Raw genomic sequence first — 19,155 nt, 5'->3', positions numbered from 1 at the left:
TGTGATTGTTAAGTCAATTTAAAAATGTTTTTGATAAACACTACTGTTCTAAAGTTTGGGGTCACTTAGAAATGTCCTTGTTTTTGAAAGAAAAGCACATTTGTTGTCCATTAAAATATCAAATTAATCAGAAATACAGTGTAGACATTGTTAATGTTGTAATAATTTTTTGCAGACAGATTATTTCACTTATAATTCACTGTATCACAATTCCAGTGGGTCAGAAGTTTACATACACTAAGTTGCCTGTGCCTTTAAACAGCTTGGAAAATTCCAGAAAATGATGTCATGGCTTTAGAAGTTTCGGTTAGGCTAATTGACATCATTTGAGTCATTTGGAGGTGTACCTGTGGATGTATTTCAAGGCCTACCTTCAAACCCAGTGCCTCTCGCTTGACATCATGGGAAAATCAAAAGAAATCAGCCAAGACCTCAGAAAAAAATGGTAGTGCTCCACAAGTCTGGTTCATCCTTGGGAGCAATTTCCAAATGCCTGAAGGTACCTTGTTCATCTGTACAAACAATGGTACTCAAGTATAAACACCATAGGTCCACGCAGCCGTCATACCGCTCAGGAAGGAGACGCGTTCTGTCTCCTAGAGATTAAAGTACTTTGGTGAGAAAAGTGCAAATCAATCCCAGAACAACAGCAAAGGAACCTTGTGAAGATGCTGAAGGAAACAGGTACAAAAGTATATATATCCACAGTAAAACGAGTCCTATATCGACATAACCTGAAATTCCGCTCAGCAAGGAAGAAGCCACTGCTCCAAAACCTCCATAAAAAGCAAAACTATGGTTTTCAACTGCACATGGGGATAAAGATCGTACTGTTTGGAGAAATGTCCTTCAGTCTGATGAAACAAAAATAGAACTGTTTGGCCATAATGACCATCGTTATGTTTGGAGGAAAAAGGGATAGGCTTGCAAGTCAAAGAACACCATCCCAACCATGAAGCACAGGGGTGGCAGCATCATGTTGTGGGGATGCTTTGCTGAAGGAGGGACTGGTGCATTTCACAAAATAGATGGCATCATGAGGCAGGAAAATGATGTGGATATATTGAAGCAACATCTCAAGACATCAGTCAGGAGGTGAAAGCTTGGAAGCACATGGGTCTTCCAAATGGACAATGACCCCAAGCATATTTCCTTAGTTGTGGCAAAATGGCTTAAGGACAACAAAGTCAAAGTATTGGAGTGGTCACCCTGACCTCAATGCTATAGAAAATGTGTGGGCAGAACTGAAAAAGCGTGTGCGAGCAAGGAGGCCTACCAACCTGACTCAGTTACACCAGCTCTGTCAGGAGGAATGGGCCAAGATTCACCCAACATATTGTGGGAAGCTTGAGGAAGGCTACCTGACTCATTTGACCCAAGTTAAACCATTTAAAGGCAATGCTACCAAATGCTAATTCAGTGTATGTAAACTTCTGACCCACTGGGATGTGATGAAAGAAATAAAATCTGAAATAAATCATTCTCTCAACTATTATTCTGACATTTCACATTCTTAAAATGAAGTGGTTATCCTTAACTGACCGAAAACAGGGAATTTATACTGGGATTAAACGTCAGGAATTGTGAAAAACTGAGTTTAAATGTATTTGGCTAAGGTGTATGTAAACCTCTGACTTCAACTGTAAGTATTCAAACACAGTCCTTTCAAAGTGGTGTTGCATATAAAGCCCCACAGTGGCGGTGTCATACCCATAAAACCTAGCGGTGAAACAGGGAAATGGTTCCAATCATTTTTCTATCATTCATTTTTTCCATAGGTTATTTTAGAAACACTTGAAACAAGGGCTGTGTTTCGTGCAGGCTTACACTGGTGTGATGTTTTGATAACTATGTACATATGTTTTGGACAGGGGGACTTTTATCAACATATTCGGCTCTATTTTCTCTGAGATTCCAAAATGCTAATTTGCATCAGACATCATGCAAAACTACAAATCCTTGCATGCTCCCGTCATCTCTAGCGGACACCTTTACCAACAGCTATTGTGTCAATTTAAACCTTGCACAAGACAGTTCACATAATTGTCCATTTAAAGAAATGTAGCTAATGATTTCATGACTACATTTAGCTAACATTAGATAGTTGATCCAGATATTCTTACCATTCTTGCCTCGATTCAACAGTCTCGTCAAGATGATCATGGCATTTGTCATTCTTTATGATAGCCACATTAGCAGCTAATTAGCATTTAATTTTTTTTGGGGGGGGGGGGTACATACAGGCAATTATAGGTTGATAAGAGTCACCTTTACACGGTTATCAGAACATCAAACCAGGCTAAGCCTACACAAAACACAGGCCTTATTTTAAGTGTTTCTAATATCCCCTATGGGAAAAATTAATGGTGGATAAACGATTGGAACCGTTTCCCTGTTTGACAGCTAGGTTTTATGGGTATTATGTCTCATACTGTGGTACTCTATAACACACATTTACAGATGTAGGATCTTAATTTGAGCCAGTTTCCTATAGCAAGGCTGAAATGGAAAGTGGAAATTACTTTTGGAATTATTTGTGAAATTACAAACTTTAGAAACCTTTTTAAACCTCATACACTACAAGGTTAAAATGTCCTGCGTTGCAGCATAGTTCTACTGCAACAGTGTGATCAAATTAAGATCCATCCTACATCTGTGATGAGGCACTTATAAAACATTATTTGTGACAAAATGTGCGTAATATCACTGTTCTTGATTTAGAGCCGTGCCAGAAATGATAGAGTGCATATATTCAGTGCGCAGAATGGGCACCAAAACACAGACTAATTAGTTGCAAAGTTGGCATCCCCTCAACATATTCTCATGTGATGGAGTAGTAGATGCAGTACTGAAATTGCCCCAGGGTGAGACGGTAGATTCTGGGGGGTTATGTTTGGAACGTTGCCCAGACTACCAGTGGAGCATAATATTTTGTGTATGTGTGTGAGAATTTAAATTAATAGATTGGTGTAGAAGTAGTCAATAGCTCATATTCATTCTGAACCTCTCTCTCTCTCTTTACCTTTAAAAATGTATGTTTGAGAAAAAAGCTCTTTCAAGCCATTTTGTTTAAATAGTTAATTAGCTGGGAATAGCTAGCAGATTAGAGTGGACTCCATCAACTCAAGGGCTGAGTCCCAAATAGCACCCTATTCCCTATATAATGCACTACTTTTTACCAGAACCTTATAGGTAGTCTAGAACAAGCGAACGGATAGCTGGTTTCTGTCCGGGGGGAGAGAGATGAAGGGAGACATTTGAGACATTCTTACTGTGTAACAATTAAGTTCACTTTTTAGAAAACAATTGGTCTTTATTCTCTTATTTATTTATTAATTTGCAATGACAGGTTAAATGTACATGTACACTACCATTCAAAAGTTTTGTGGGTTTTTGAAACCTGACGAGTTTCAGAAGAAAGTTTTTCGTTTCTGGCCATTTTGAGCCTGTAATCGAACCCACAAATGCTGATGCTCCAGATACTCATCTAGTCTGAAGAAGGCCAGATTTATTGCTTCTTTAATCAGAACAACTGTTTTCAGCTGTGCTAACATAGATGCAAAAGGGTTTTCTAATGATCAATTAGCCTTTTAAAATTGTCAACTTGGATTAGCTAACACAACTTGCCATTGGAACGCAGGAGTGATTGTTGCTGATAATGGACCTATGTACATTTGAAGTCGGAATTTTACATACTCCTTAGCCAAATACATTTAAACTCAGTTTTTCACAATTCCTGAAATTTAATTCCAGTAAAAATTCCCTGTCTTAGGTCAGTTAGGATCACCACTTTTATTTTAAGAATGTGAAATGTCAGAATAATTGTAACGGCGTTCTTCTTTAGTTGAAAGAGAGTCAGACCGAAATGCAGCGTGTAGGTTACTCATGTTTATTTAGTGAAGACAAACGAACGAACTATACATGAACAACTAAATAATACAAAACAACAAACGGAACGTGAAACCTATTACAGCCTGACTGGTGCACACTACACAGAGACAGGAACAATCACCCACGAAATACAAAGTGAAAACCAGGCTACCTAAATACGGTTCCCAATCAGCGACAACGAGAATCACCTGACTCTGATTGAGAACCGCCTCAGGCAGCCAACCTATTTAACACACACACACCCCTAATCAGCTACAATCCCAAACACTACAAAACCCAATACGAAAATACAATACATAATAAACCCATGTCACACCCTGGTCTGACTAACTAATAAACTAAAACACAAAATACTAAGACCAAGGCGTGACAATAATAGTTGAGAGAATGATTTATTTCAGTTTTTATTTCTTTCATCACATTCCCAGTCCGTCAGAAGTTTACATATACTCAATTAGTATTTGGTAGCATTGCCTTTAAATTGTTTAACTTGGGTCAAACGTTTTGGGTAGCCTTCCACAAGCTTCCCACAATAAGTTGGGTGAATCTTGGCGCATTCCTGACAGAGCTGGTATAACTGAGTCAGGTTTGTAGGCCTACTTTCTCTCACACACGCTTTTTCAGTTCTGCCCTCAAATGTTCTATAGGATTGAGACCAGGGCTTTGTGATGACCACTTCAATAACTTGACTTTGTTGTCCTTAAGTCATTTTGTCACAACTTTGGAAGTATGCTTGGGGTCATTGTCCATTTGGAAGACCCATTTGCGACCAAGCTTTAACTTCCTGACTGATGTCTTGAGATGTTGCTTCAATATATCCACATCATTTTCCTGCCTCATGAAGCCATCTTTTTTGTGAAGTGCACCAGTCCCTCCTGCAGCAAAGCACCTCCACAACATGATGCTGCCACCCCCGTGCTTAACAGTTGGGATGGTGTTCTTCAGCTTGCAAGCCTCCCCCTTATTCCTCATTATGGCCTAACAGTTCTATTTTTGTTTCATCAGACCAGAGGACATTTTTCCAAAAAGTATATTTGTCCCCATGTGCAGTTGCAAACCGTAGTCTAGCTTTTTTTTATGGCGTACTATTGTTTGTACAGATGAACATGGTACCATCAGGCATTTGGAAATTGCTCCCAAGGATGAACCAGACTTGTGGAAGTCTACAAATGATTTCTGAAGTCTTGGCTGATTTCTTTTGATTTTCCCATGATGTCAAACGAAGAGGCACTGAGTTTGAAGGTAGGCCTTGAAATACATCCACAGGTATACCTCCAATTGACTCAAATTATGTCAATTAGCTATCAGAAGCTTCTAAAGCCATGACATCATTTTCTGGAATTTTCCAAGCTGTTTAAAGGCACAGTCAACTTAGTGTATGTAAATGTCTGACCCACTGGAATTGTGATACAGTGAATTCTAAGTGAAATAATCTGTCTGTGAACAATTGTTGGAAAAATGACTTGTGTCATGCACGAAGTAGATATCCTAACTGACTTGCCAAAACTATAGTTTGTTCACAAGAAATTTGTGGAGTGGTTGAAAAACTAGTTTTTATGACTCCAACCTAAGTGTTTGTAAACTTCTGACTTTAACTGTAGATATTCCATTAACAATCAGTCGTTTTCAGCTACAATAGTCAGTTACAACATTAACAATGTCTACACTGTATTTCTGATCAATTTTACGTTATTTTAATGGACAGAAAAATGTGCTTTTCTTTCAAAAACAAGGACATTTCTAAGTGACCCCAAACTTTAGAACAGTAGTGTTTATCAAAAACATTATTAAATTGACTTAACAATCACATCACTGTCTCTGTGTTTGTTTCTTGCCACACTGTCAGTATTCACAGGATCAACTGCAATAGCACTACATAATTCACACCAAATCCATGTGCATCCTTAGTCATACCTAACACACAGGATAACACAACACAACAGCAGGCAGCCTCTTACATGCTGACCAGACCGGACACTGCTCGTGCGCGCCAACGAGCGCCTGCGATGCCAAGTGCTAAAATAGAACTCCTTTCTATTTCTGACGCATATCGCGCTGAAAGCCCTGCCTCTCCCATCTCATTGGTTTATAGAAGCGTGTCATCTCGTCATTGGTTATACCCACCTGGTTGATTGAAAGACTGTTTTGCCGGTCGTCGTGGTAATACTATGAAAGTTTAGAAGCCGATCACCATATAAGTTCAAAGATGAAAAAGCCTGGAAGGAGGAGAGATGACTAGAAACGATTCGGTTGGCTGTTTTATGTGTGGATTAATTGTCAGAGTAGAGGACCTTGTGCATTTCAGGTAAAATAACAACTCAATGTTTATATCCCAGGACAAATTAGCTAGCAACAGCAAGCTAGCTAAATAGGACAAAATAGCTAGCAAGTGCAAGCTAACTAGCTAAATTGACATACATGTGTAATGCTTTTCGACCTGTCCCCAAATTAATGTCATTGGTTCAGAGTTTGTTTTGACATTTTAACCTGCGTGTCGTGATCGCCTTTGGTGTGGGGGGACAAAATACATTTATGCACAATAGCACACGATGGCTCACGCGCACAGCTGGTTTGGGTTCCATGTTACTGCTAAATGCATTCTGTTGCATAGGAGCTGTAAGACCCAATATTAGAAATGAATCCTAGTCAAATGAATTGTAGATAGAATTGTAAAAGAATGAAGAGAGATGAAAAGGGCTGCATGAAAACTCTAGTATGATATTATTCTTTATATACTGTACGTGTATAAAACTCTAATATGATATGATTATTTTTATACTGTACATGTATAAAACTCTAATATGATATGATTATTTATATACTGTACGTGTATAAAACTCTAACATGATATGATTCTTTATATACTGGACGTGTATAAAACTCTAATATGATATGATTCTTTATATACTGTACGTGTATAACCAAACAGGGGATTCTTTACGCCAAAAGATCCAAACTTTTTGACAAGGCCCCTGCTGGTGCTTTTCCGTCTAGACTTACCCCCACACCAGGGTGTCACCAGTGTTTTATGGTAATGTAGGCTCCAGTGTTATTGTGTTTCCATCAGGAGTGTGACATGACAGAGGTGAATCAACAACATCTGCATCATCAAGATTGTTGTTTTGTAAGAAGGTGTTGAAGTCCACAGTTAGCCTTTGTTATGTAAATGGTGGCTAAAAAGCACACAGGGCCTTGGCTCCAAGTCAAAGCTGGTCCGCTGGAGTCATGGCCCAGTGAGACATGGGTGCCAGCCAGCGTAGATTGAAACAGAAAAGTTTGAGACTATTGGTTAAAACACTGGGGTAAATCCTCGGTGGAACTGTCATTTGGCTCATGGATGTATTGTTTCCTTTTGTTCCAGGTATTTCCACGCCATCTACCTGGGCATCCGGAGCCGGCGCAGTGGGGACCATGACCGCTGGAGGTTCTACTGGAGGATGGTGTACGAGTTCGCTGACGTCAGCATGCTGCACCTCCTGGCCACCTTCCTGGAGAGCGCTCCTCAGCTGGTCCTGCAGCTCTGCATCATCATCCAGACCCACAAACTGCAGGCCGTCCAAGGTACTGGCTGGAACCACACCCTGTATTAACACTCTCCCACCTCATCTATCTGCCACTGTACACATACTGTCAATACACAGGCCATCCAACATACTTTCTGAAAACCCCACTTTCTAACACTCCATTTTCACTACTCCTCCCGTTCACTATTCCCATTCACTATTCCCATTCTGTCTGTTGTAAAGCAGTCCCACTGCACTGTTAGAATTTTACAGGTTGGGATGTATCGGTTGCCACGGTTTAAAAGAACACCCCCCACCCAGGTGTTATATTGTAAGCCAGGGCTGTATGGAATACTTATTTGTCAGTGTCAATAGAAGCAAATGCAGGCATAATGTAATGCACAGTGGTCCTCTCTCCAATGCAAAGAATCATGTTCAATTATATTAACTGGGCTGGCACGCAGAGACACGCAGAGACACACACACACACACACACACACACACACAGAGACACGGGGAGGGAAGCTGGCCACATTTAGGCCAGTGGAAGGCTTCCAGGCCTGCTGTGGGCTTAAACGATACAACAAGTCTTCTCCTTGTCCCTCATCCACTCCACAGTCTTGCTTTGCGCTGCCTTCTCTGCTGTGCTGAGTCACTGGAAGGAGTCTTTGCTGCACTTAAGAGGCACTTATGCTCTTTCTGCTACGTTAAAGAAGATTTGGCCTCCTCTGAGGAGAGGAGAGGAAGAGGAGAGGAGAGGAGAGGAGAGGGTGGTTCGGCAAATTCTGTGATCAGCTTGAGAGGGAGAGAAAAAAAGAATAGAGAGGATGCTGACGTGTTTGTGGATCTAGTCACTGTCAGATGTATTCCTTCTTGTCAGTCTCTCTCCATACATCATTGCAAAATTATTCTATTCATACTGTATGAGTTGCATCACAAGATTTACTAGTGGACAATGTACATAATGCAATATGTTAATCACTGTAGCTAGGAGCCTTGGGAAAAGGAGAGAGAGTATATTTTTCCATTTGAAATTCACAAGCTGCTATAGTACAATGGGCCAGCCAGAGAAATGTGGATGGAGCGTATGGGGAAAGTTAATTGATCTGAAAATCCCATCCTCGGCTCACCGAGACTCGAGGACCCTCCCCCATACTGTTTTACTCATAAACACTTTTCTATAAAAAAAATACATGAAAATGTGGTTGTTCAATGTTGGCTCCTCTAATGTACGGTGTGTTATACATTTGGTTTCTATCACCAACGAGACCTGACCATTAGATATCTGGACCCCCTCGGTCTCTCTAACCTCAATTGACCTCAGGTAGCATCACTCATAGGACTCCTCCAATGCTTCAAGGGAGGAACCAGTGTGAAAAGAAAATGCTCAATCAATGGTCACTTCTATTACCTGGTCTAAACCCTTGTAGGGGTTTCTTAGTTTCTTTCCATTGACTATGTACTGCAACAGTACCCTTCCCATTTGAAGAGAATATGGAGCTTTCTGTTGACATGATGCTGCATGTTAATCTGTCTCCATGTATGGGTTTTCTCAGTCCATTCATTTGTTCTCATTCATTTCTCAGGAGACTAGAGACTGCAACAACATATTTACAGCATACAATCATCTTGTCATCTAATAAGATTAGGGCAATATAATTACATTTTTTTTTTCATGACAGTCTCTCTCTCTCTCTCTACTTCTCTCTCTCGCAGTCTTTCTCTCTCATTATTTCTTATAATGTTTCCCTACCCCTCTCTAAGTTTCCATAGCTACTGTGGTTTTATCCCACACTAGCAGTCAGCCAGCCCTCATCAGTCGTCAGATTTTCCTTTTTTACACTCTGTCAGAGTGACACACTTCCTTCCTGGGAGAAGAACTATTCTCCAGGAGGCCTATCCTACCAGCTCCTGTAAGTGAGCAATTCTTCAGCTTGACTGTATTTCTTGCAGCACTTTTCCTGAGTTACCACCTACTTTGTCTTCACTGCAATCATAAGTACCATCCCCAGGGGAAAAATAAGGGGTATTCAGCAACCCAACTCTGCCTGTAGTCAAGAGTACAGTGCAGTTGGTTTGCCTATAGTATGAATATGAAAACACATTTCACGTGGGTACTCCTTTAATGGAAAAGAACAGGAGAAATTAGAGAAAGTGTTGTAAAATATCAACACTATGTGATAACAGAGCGAGCTACCATCGATAGCTTTTTGAAATGCAAGCCAAGTCCTACCTTCTGTGTTAAGAAACCATTTAACCCAGTGGCATATCACCGCTCATTTGTCTAAAGCATTTAGGTAGAACAATACAGCCTATATAATCGGATAAATTAGACCCTGTGTTTAAACACCCACCATAGTAAGGATGAGCTTGCTTTCTCCCTTTCCAAATAACTGTGTGTTAATGTGTTTGATAAGGCTGGCTCAGGCCCCCTGTGTTTGCTCTTTAAATGACTTGTCTTCGTTCCTCTCTCTGCTAGATAAGTTAATTGAGGTAATGTCTTCTTCTTCGCCACAACAGTCTGTCTGACTCTCTCCCCTGTTCTGGATTTATTTTAGAAGGCCAATCCTGGCTGTTTTTCAAATCCCTGCAGTTAAGCAAGATGTTATTTTGATCATGCAGCCATGATCTCCCTCTCTCTCTCTCTTCAATTTAAGAGCTTTATTGGCATGTGAAACATATGTTTACATTGCCAAAGCAAGTGAAATAGATAATAAACAAAAAATTAACAGTAAACATAACACTCACAAAAGTTCCAAAAGAATAAAGGCATTTCACATGAAATATGTGTCTCTAATATGGTCATACATTTGGCAGGAGGTTAGGAAATGAAGCTCAGTTTCCACCTCATTTACTGGGCAGTGTTTTGGGGGATATTTTTTGCAGAATTCTGCATGCAGAGTCCCAATTTGGTGTTTGTCCCATTTTGTGAATTTTTGCCTTGTCACTCAGATCATTCACATCTCTTTCTCTCTCTCTCACTCTCTCTCTCTCTCTCTCTCTCTCTGTCTCCTCTCTCTCTCTCTCTCTCTCTCTCTCTCTCTCTCTCTGTCTCCTCTCTCTCTCTGTCTCCTCTCTCTCTCTCTCTCTCTCTCCCTCCCTCTACCCCCTATCTCTGTCTCTCTCTCTCTCTCTCTCTCTCTCTCTCTCTCTCTCTCTCTCTCTCTCTCTCTCTCTCTGATGTCTCAACTCATTGCATTCCTATTTTGACCAATTTATGAGGAATATTTTGCCAATTCTACAATCGCTTCACATTCTATTTTCCAAAAAGGAGACATATTCTTTCCAACCTTGAAAATGCTAGGGATTCCTTTCACATCAGAGCAGCATTCACTTCGTTTGAAGTCAATCCAGGACAAGGAATTCCATTTTGTATGCATCGATAAGGTGCTGTGTGATGTCTCGGGAAGATCAAAGAACTTATTTTTGGACATCACAGTCTGAGTAGCGGCTACAGATGTCATATTATTCAACCTTTGAAACCAGATAAGAAGATAAAAGTAGAAGTTGCCCTAAGATTTAAAGACATGCTACGATACTTTGGCGACTAGTAAGTAGTTTTTAAACCTGCTTCTTTGGGCTGGATGTGTCAGTGTGTAGTTCATACATGCACAATCTATGAGCATAATTACTGCCTTACCTCAGTTCGCCAAGAAATCCCTACACTCTTAGAAAACGGATTCCAAAAGGGTTCTTTGGCTGTCCCCATAACATAACCCTTTTTGGTTCCATTTAAAACCCTCTGTGGAAAGGGTTCTTTGGCTGTCCCCATAACATAACCCTTTTTGGTTCCATGTAAAACCCTCTGTGGAAAGGGTTCTTTGGCTGTCCCCATAACATAACCCTTTTGGGTTCCATGTAAAACCCTCTGTGGAAAGGGTTCTACATTGAACCCAAAGGGTTCTTCCTGGAAACAAAAGTAGTTATTCAAAGGGTTCTCCTATGGGGACAGCCGAAGAACCCTTTTAGGTTCTAGATAGCACCTTTTGAAAGGGACTGATTTGGCTGGGTCTAATTGTGTTGCTGTACTGGGGCTCTGTAGGGTCTGTTTGTTTCTGGAAGCTGCGCAGAGCCATTTTTTCCTATGTTTACCCACACGTGGGGCAGCCCCTTAGCAATTCAAGTTTCAGCCAATGAGCTTCAGCCCCTCGCCATTGGAGTGACAACTAATAAGACGTACACACAGTAGAGAGAGAGCATTTGTGACGTAGTACGCAATTTTTGGTGGCCACTTTTGGCTCGTGGTGATAATTTCAGAACTACTAGCTAAAAAGTATACAAAAGTACCAGAGAATCTTTTTCAAGTGTCACCGAGAGAGTTATCTAGAGAGTAAGTTATACAGCTCTGTTGCTTGCAGTGAGAAATCCATAGTGTCGTTTTATAAAAGCAGTGACAAACCAAGGAACTATCAGTAACACTATGGTTGCCAAAGGCATGGGTCGATGAGGAGAAAACCACTCTGACAAAGCTCAACTGTACAGTATACCAGGAAGCAGACACTCATAAGCGTTTTATTTCCTATATCCATTTCCCAGTGCTGTCAACAGTGACCTTGCTACTGCTGCTGCTGAAGCAGGTATATCCCATCAGTTGGTTATTTTACTGTTAAGTCCTCTGTGTGGAAGATACTAAGGAGACACAGGCTCCATCTGAAAATGACAATTCCCTATATAGTGCTTATACTCTATAGTAATTATATAGTACTTTTGGGCAGATCCTTTGCAGTCCGAAATGGCCCCCAATTCCCTATATAGTGCACTAGTCTGGTTAAAGGTAATGCACTGCATATGGAATAGGGTGCCATTTGGGATGTTGCAGCCCCAGACAGTGCTGCAGTGCTGCTGCTGTGGTTTACATAACCCCCTCTCCTCCCTGGTCCTCAGCCCGCCCCATTCCCCAAATTACTGTAGCTTCTGTGAGCAAGACGAGCAGAGAGGAGAGGAGAGGAGCATTACATGACCAGTCAAATCACACAGCCCAGTAACCAGGAAGCATGCTACTGGACCATTCCAGCCAGGCAGGTTCCTCTGGCTTTGGCTTCACTCCCCTCATCGAGATGCACTGCACATTTGTGTGTGAGGGCAGAGGAGGGGCTATGCTTCCTTCCGCAGAAACACACACGCACTTGCACACACACACTCACACGCATGCACTAAACTAAACACATGCACGCAGGGCCTAGCTCCAGAATAAGAATCGCAGCCTCCTCCCAGTCCCCTGCCACTCCTGGCCTTAGCCTGCTAATTATCCCACTCCACACAGTAGTCATTAAACCCTTTCATCATGCACCAACAGCCAACACCTAATGGCCTGGCCTGCATCTAACTGGGTTTAACACTGTCATTAATCAATGACAAGCAAATACACACATGTAAATAAATAGACCAATCAATATAGTAGATGCAGTTGATTTAAAAAAAGCATCTGCTTAAAGGCATAGTTATATTATTGATAGATAGACAGACAGCTGTCTGATTCTCCCAGCTCAATGTACTGTACGTGGTGGACAGACCGTAGTGGTTGAAGAAAGATAATTATTTTCTGTCATGTTTAATGAACATGTTGTCCTACTGTATACATCACACCGTCCAGTTCTGACATCCTTAAATAAAACTCGGTTTGACTTTAAAGTGAAATGTACTAGAAAGCGCAGGAGTCAGCCATATGTTCACTTCTGATAACAAAATGCAATTGACTGTGATGGTCCTGGGTGTTAAAGGCCAGGAACAGGGAGATAAGTCATGCCTATAGTTCCACGTAGTCCCATAGAGACTTATTTAGGAGACATTACACAAAGGGAAGCCACAGAAAGGATAATAGGCTCACACTTTGCTGTACTGAAAGGCTTCTTGAGTAATGTGACAGGGTTGACGTGGCACCAAAATGCTCTGAAGAGCCGTGGTGCCACATAAATATCCATCCACAAGGAGGCAAAGAGTTTTGAGTGAGGCACTAAAAAAAAAGATCTTCATGCTTTGATATATGCACATACATCGAAGATGTCCTATATTTTCCACTTCATCTAAGCTCTTCATTTACATTTGGAAGGGTGTTTGGGTGGCTTTCGTTTTCAACGATTGACGCTGGATCTACTAATCCATATGCAGGATAATTAATTGATTATGTATGAGGTTGTTTCTATATGGACAGAAAGTGTCTGTAGCAGCCACATCATAACCCAAAATCCAGGTTAGACAGACAAATATCTTTCCCACAACAGTGCAGTCTAGAGAATGTTAAGTATTCCTTGCCATCATCATGTTTTTCTCTCACTTTTTCCCACTAAAGCACAGCTTGTTGCCAGACCTCTTTGTGGATGAGGCTCCACTTCACAGTGGTAGCTCTAACTCTTTATTGTAAGAGGAGCCAAGGGAGCTGTGTTAAAATGAATAGCAATCATCTCCATTTCAATGTGGTCTGATCTGATCGAACCTTTAAAGGCACAACCTAGTCCACCCAGCCAGGCCTTTAGACTATTGGATGAACTGAGGTTATCGGCGCAGCTCAACCAGTCTTCATTCACCAGATCGCTTCACTCTCTCTTTGCTCTTGAGAATGTAATAAAGCAACAGAGCAAGTGTGTTTACTGAGAGGCCGAGCTGCCTCGAATTATGGCAGAGTACGTGACTGTCGTGTGCCGTAATAACGACTGTTCCTCACTTTGTATTTGCACAATGATTGAATAACATGGTTTATTAAGCTTCCCAAAGAAAATGGAGGCTGAATGGGGACATTCCATTCTGAACAGGCTGATGGAAAATAAGCCTTAACTTTTAATTGGATACAAAGCTGTTGCAATTAAGATTTCAGAGCCACTCGTGTTAATGGGAAGCCATCTTCGTTTGGCATGGTCCAACAGCACCATTGTATAATTGCCAGAGAGAGGTCCAGGTCTCCATCCAAAATGGCACCCTATTCCCTATATAGTGGGGGGCTCTATAGTGGGCTCAAAAGTAGTGCACTATAGGGAATAGGGTACTATTTGGGATGTATACCAGGATTTTATATGGTCCTCCTCCGTGTGATTAAAGGGTTGCATGAACTTGAATGGCTGCCAATTAGCATCTTATTGCTCCTGCTTTCAGTGTTTATAGTCAAATTGTAGTCTAAAGAGTTTCTCTTGAATCCCTAGGGGTTTACAGAGGAATAATAAACAGTAGATATACTCAACAGAATTTACTTCACAAAGCTAGTTAAATGCAGTGAATTCAGTCTGTCGACTTGTTCTTTCTCTAATGTCTGCTCTAGTGTGTGTGTGTGTGTGTGTGTGTGTGTGTGTGTGTGTGTGTGTGTGTGTGTGTGTGTGTGTGTGTGTGTGTGTGTACAAGTGCATGTGTGGGCTGTTGTCTCCCTCTGGTATCGAGGCCAGGAGATGGTCTCCTCTCACTCTTGATAGATGACGATCACTCCAGCAACATGAGCACTTAGTAACCATGGCACCCAGCTCCTCAGAGAAACCCAGTGTCATTACTCTCCAGCCAGGATTCCCTGGACCTCTGCCATCACAGCCATCTTTACTGGAGCTAACTGAGTACCAAGTAACAATAAAGTCCCTCAGTTCAGAGCTCAACACCACCAGTGGGCCTTGTATTTTACTGTATTTTACAGGCAGCTTGGAAAAGAATGGGGTTAATATTGAGCTAATTGTGCAGTGGTGTAAAGTCCTTAAGTAAAAATACTTTAAAGTACCACTTAAGTCGTTTTTGGTGGTATCTGTAGTACTTTACTATTTATACTTTTGACAACTTTTACTTCACTACATTCCTAAATAAAGGTATGTACTTTTTACTTTTGTTAGGATATAGCCTTATTCTAATATTGATGAAATCATTTTTTTCCTCATCGATCTACACACAATACCCCTTTATAATGACACTGGTTTTGAGATTTTTTTTGCTAATTTAAAAAAAATAAAAAATAAACTTCAATATCACAATACATAAGTATTCAGACCCTTTACTCAGTACTTTGTTGAAGCAACTTTGGTAGGGATTACAACCTCGAGTCTTCTTGAGTATGACACTACAAGCTTGACACACCTGTATTTGGGGAGTATCTCCCATTCTTCTCTGCAGATCCTCTCAAGCTCTGTCAGGTTGGATGTGGAGTGTTGCTGCACAGCTATTTTCAGCTCTCACCAGAGATGTTTGATTGGGTTCAAGTCCGGGCTCTGGCTGGGACACTCAAGGACATTCAGAGACTTGTCCCGAAGCCACTCCTGCATTGTCTTGGCAATGTGCTTCAGTTCGTTGTCCTGTTGGAAGGTGAACCTTCGCCCCAGTCTGAGGTCCTAAGTGCTCTAGAACGAATTTTCATCAAGGATCTCTCTGAACTTTGCTCTGTTCCACTTTGCCTCGATCCTGACTAGTCTCCCAGTCCTTGCCGCTAAACAAAATCCCCACAGCATGATGCTGCCACCACCATGCTTTACCGTAGGGATGGTGCCAGGTTTCCGTCTGGTCACTCAACCATAAAGCCCTGACTGGTGGAGTGCTGCAGAGATGGTTGTCCTTCTCGAATGTTCTCCCATCTCCACAGAGGAACTCCAGAGCTCTGTCAGAGTGACTATCCTGTCTCTGAGCTCTATGGACAATTTGGTTTTTGCTCTGACATGCACTGTCAACTTTGGGACCTTATATAGACAGGTGTGTGCCTTTCCAAATCATGTCCAATCAATTGCATTTACCACAGGTGGACTCCAATCAATTTGTAGAAACATCTCTAGGATGATCCATGGAAACAGGATACAAAGGAGTTCAAATTCAAGTCTCACAGCAAAAGGTCTGAATACTTATGTAAATAAGGTATTTTTATTTTACATTTTTTATAAATTAGCAAAAATGTCTAACAACCTGTTATTCGCTCTGTCGTTATGTTGTATTGTGTGTAGATTGCTGAAGATTTTTATTTATTTAATCAATTTTGGAATAAGGCTGTTATGTAACAAAATGTGAAAAAAGTCAAGGGGTCTGAATACTTTCCAAAGGTAATGTATTTTAGCAATTACATTTACTTTTGATACTTAAGTATATTTCAAACCAAATACTTTTAGACAATTACTCAAATAGTATTTTACTGGGTGACTTTCACTTTTACTTGAGTAATTTTCTATTAATTAAGGTATCTTGAATATTACTTAAAAAAAAAAATTCCCACCATTGGTAGATATTGCTATGCAGTTCCTCCCACTAAGGTCTATGGGCCCGGGGCTGGGTTTCTACTAAGCTAACATATGGAATTGTTTTAAGATGGTCATACCAAGGATCATTTAGCTATTTTATTTAGACTTTTAGGACCCCTGTAGGTATATAAAAAATGTATTAGAAAATTATTTGATGAAATATTGAATTTGCCCACACTGCTATGAGCCCATAGAAACGCATTGAAAAACAGATTCATACATGGGGGAAATAAGATAGTCCAAAATTAAATAAAAAGGAAGTATGTTTTGAAGTGTCTGTCCTTTATCTGAGAGATATAGGAAAGCTCCAAAACAAAATATATATATATAAACACAGTGGGGAGAACAAGTATTTTATACACTGCCGATTTTGCTACTTACAAATTTTCCTACTTACAAAGCATGTAGAGGTCTGTAATTTTTATCATAGGTACATTTCAACTGTGAGAGACTGAATCTAAAACTAAAATCCAGAAAATCACATTGTATGATTTTTAAGTAATTAATTTGCATTTTATTGCATGACATAAGTATTTGATGCATCAGAAAAGCAGAACTTAATATTTGTTATAGAAACCTTTGTTTGCAATTACAGAAATCATACATTTCCTGTAGTTCTTGACCAGGTTTGCACACACTGCAGCAGGGATTTTGGCCCCCTCCTCCATGTAGACCTTCTCCAGATCCTTCAGGTTTCGGGGCTGTTGCTGGGCAATACGGACTTTCAGCTCCCTCCAAAGATTTTCTATTGGGTTCAGGTCTGGAGACTGGCTCGGCCACTCCGGGACCTTGAGATGCTTCTTACGGAGCCACTCCTTAGTTGCCCTGGCTGTGTGTTTCGGGTCATTGTCATGCTGGAAGACCCAGCCACTGTCAGGACCCGGTTACGAACCTGGGTCTCCGGAGTGAGAAACAGTCACTTAACCAACTGAGCCATGAATAGTCAGCAGAACCCAGAAGATGAGGCAGACACAGCAGTACTTAAGACGGTGTATTTAATAAAGTAAAAAGGAGAAGTCCTTAAATAGAAAAATGGCAAATCCAAAAGGTGGTAGGAATAGCACAAAAAAGCCTCAAGAGACACTCAAAAACAAAAACAGAATTCCACAAGAGCATCCACCGGAATCGACAGGAAAACACAGAACACTAGGGCTGGGTGCTAACATACAAACACAGAGCACAGAACTGAGGGAAACTAAGGGTTTAAATACAATCAGGGGAAACGAGGTACAGGTGCAAATAATAATGGGGAACAAGGGAAAAAACATAAGGTCAAAAAGCACAATGGGGGCATCTAGTGACCAAAACCCGGAACAACCCTGGCCAAATCCTGACAGCCACGACCCATCTTCAATGCTCTTACTGAGGGAAGGAGGTTGTTGGCCAAGATCTCATGATACTTGGCCCCATCCATCCTCTCTTCAATACGGTGCAGTCATCCTGTCCCCTTTGCAGAAAAGCATCCCCAAAGAAGGATGTTTCAACCTCCATGCTTCACGGTTAGGATGGTGTTCTTGGGGTTGTACGCATCCTTCTTCTTCCTCCAAACACGGCGAGTGGAGTTTAGACCAAAAAGCTCTATTTTTGTCTCATCAGACCACATGACCTTCTCCCATTCCTCCTCTGGATCATCCAGATGGTCATTGGCAAACTTCAGATGGGCCTGGAAATGCGCTGGCTTGAGCAGGGGGACCTTGCGTGCGCTGCAGGATTTTAATCCATGACGACGTAGTGTGTTACTAATGGTTTTCTTTGAGACTGTGGTCCCAGCTCTCTTCAGGTCATTGACCAGGTCCTGCTGTGTAGTTCTGGGCTGATCCCTCACCTTCCTCATGATCATTGATGCCCCACGAGGTGAGATTGACCGTCATCTTGAACTTCTTCCATTTTCTAATAATTGCGCCAACAGTTGTTGCCTTCTCACCAAGCTGCTTGCCTATTGTCCTGTAGCCCATCCCAGCCTTGTGCAGGTCTACAATTCTATCTCTGATGTCCTTACACCCTCTCTGGTCTTGGCCATTGAGAATACAGGTAGTGAGTGGAGAACAGGAGGGCTTCTTAAAGAAAAACTAACAGGTCTGTGAGAGCCTGAATTATTACTGGTTGGTTGGTGATCAAATACTTATGTCATGCAATAAAATGCTAATTCATTACTTAAAAATCATACAATGTGATTTTCTGGATTTTTGTTTTAGATTCCGTCTCTCACAGTTGAAGTGTACCTATGATAAAAATTACAGACCTCTACATGCTTTGTAAGTAGGAAAACCTGCAAAATCGGCAGCGTATCAAATACTTGTTCTCTCCACTGTATATACACAGACTACCATTCAAACGTTTGGGTCACTTAGAAATGTCCTTGTTTTTGAAAGAAAAGCATATTTTCTGTCCATTAAAATAACATCAAATTGATCAGAAAGACAGTGTAGACATTGATACTGTTGTAAATGACTATTGTAGCTGGAAACTGCTTATTTTTAATGGCCCATTATCAGCAAACATCACTCCTGTGTTCCAATGGCACATTGTGTTAGCTAATCCAAGTTTATCATTTTAAAATGCTAATTGATCACTAGAAA

General features: G+C 41.0%; 1 protein-coding gene across 1 annotated transcript in view; it reads left to right on the top strand.

Moving 5' to 3' along the window:
• The window catches only part of LOC135558178 (XK-related protein 4-like), an 84,657-nt gene that overhangs the window by 59,269 nt on the left and 6,233 nt on the right, over window positions 1-19,155 (top strand). Inside the window, exon 2 of the mRNA XM_064991914.1 lies at window positions 7,253-7,452. Within this exon, the coding sequence (XP_064847986.1) occupies window positions 7,253-7,452 (200 nt within the window). The remainder of the gene's footprint in view (window positions 1-7,252; window positions 7,453-19,155) is intronic.

The sequence above is a fragment of the Oncorhynchus masou genome, chromosome 17 (assembly GCF_036934945.1).
Source record: "Oncorhynchus masou masou isolate Uvic2021 chromosome 17, UVic_Omas_1.1, whole genome shotgun sequence".
NCBI lineage: Eukaryota > Metazoa > Chordata > Actinopteri > Salmoniformes > Salmonidae > Oncorhynchus > Oncorhynchus masou.
Note: the sequence above shows the minus strand (reverse complement) of the source record. Positions and strands in the feature narration are given on the sequence as shown.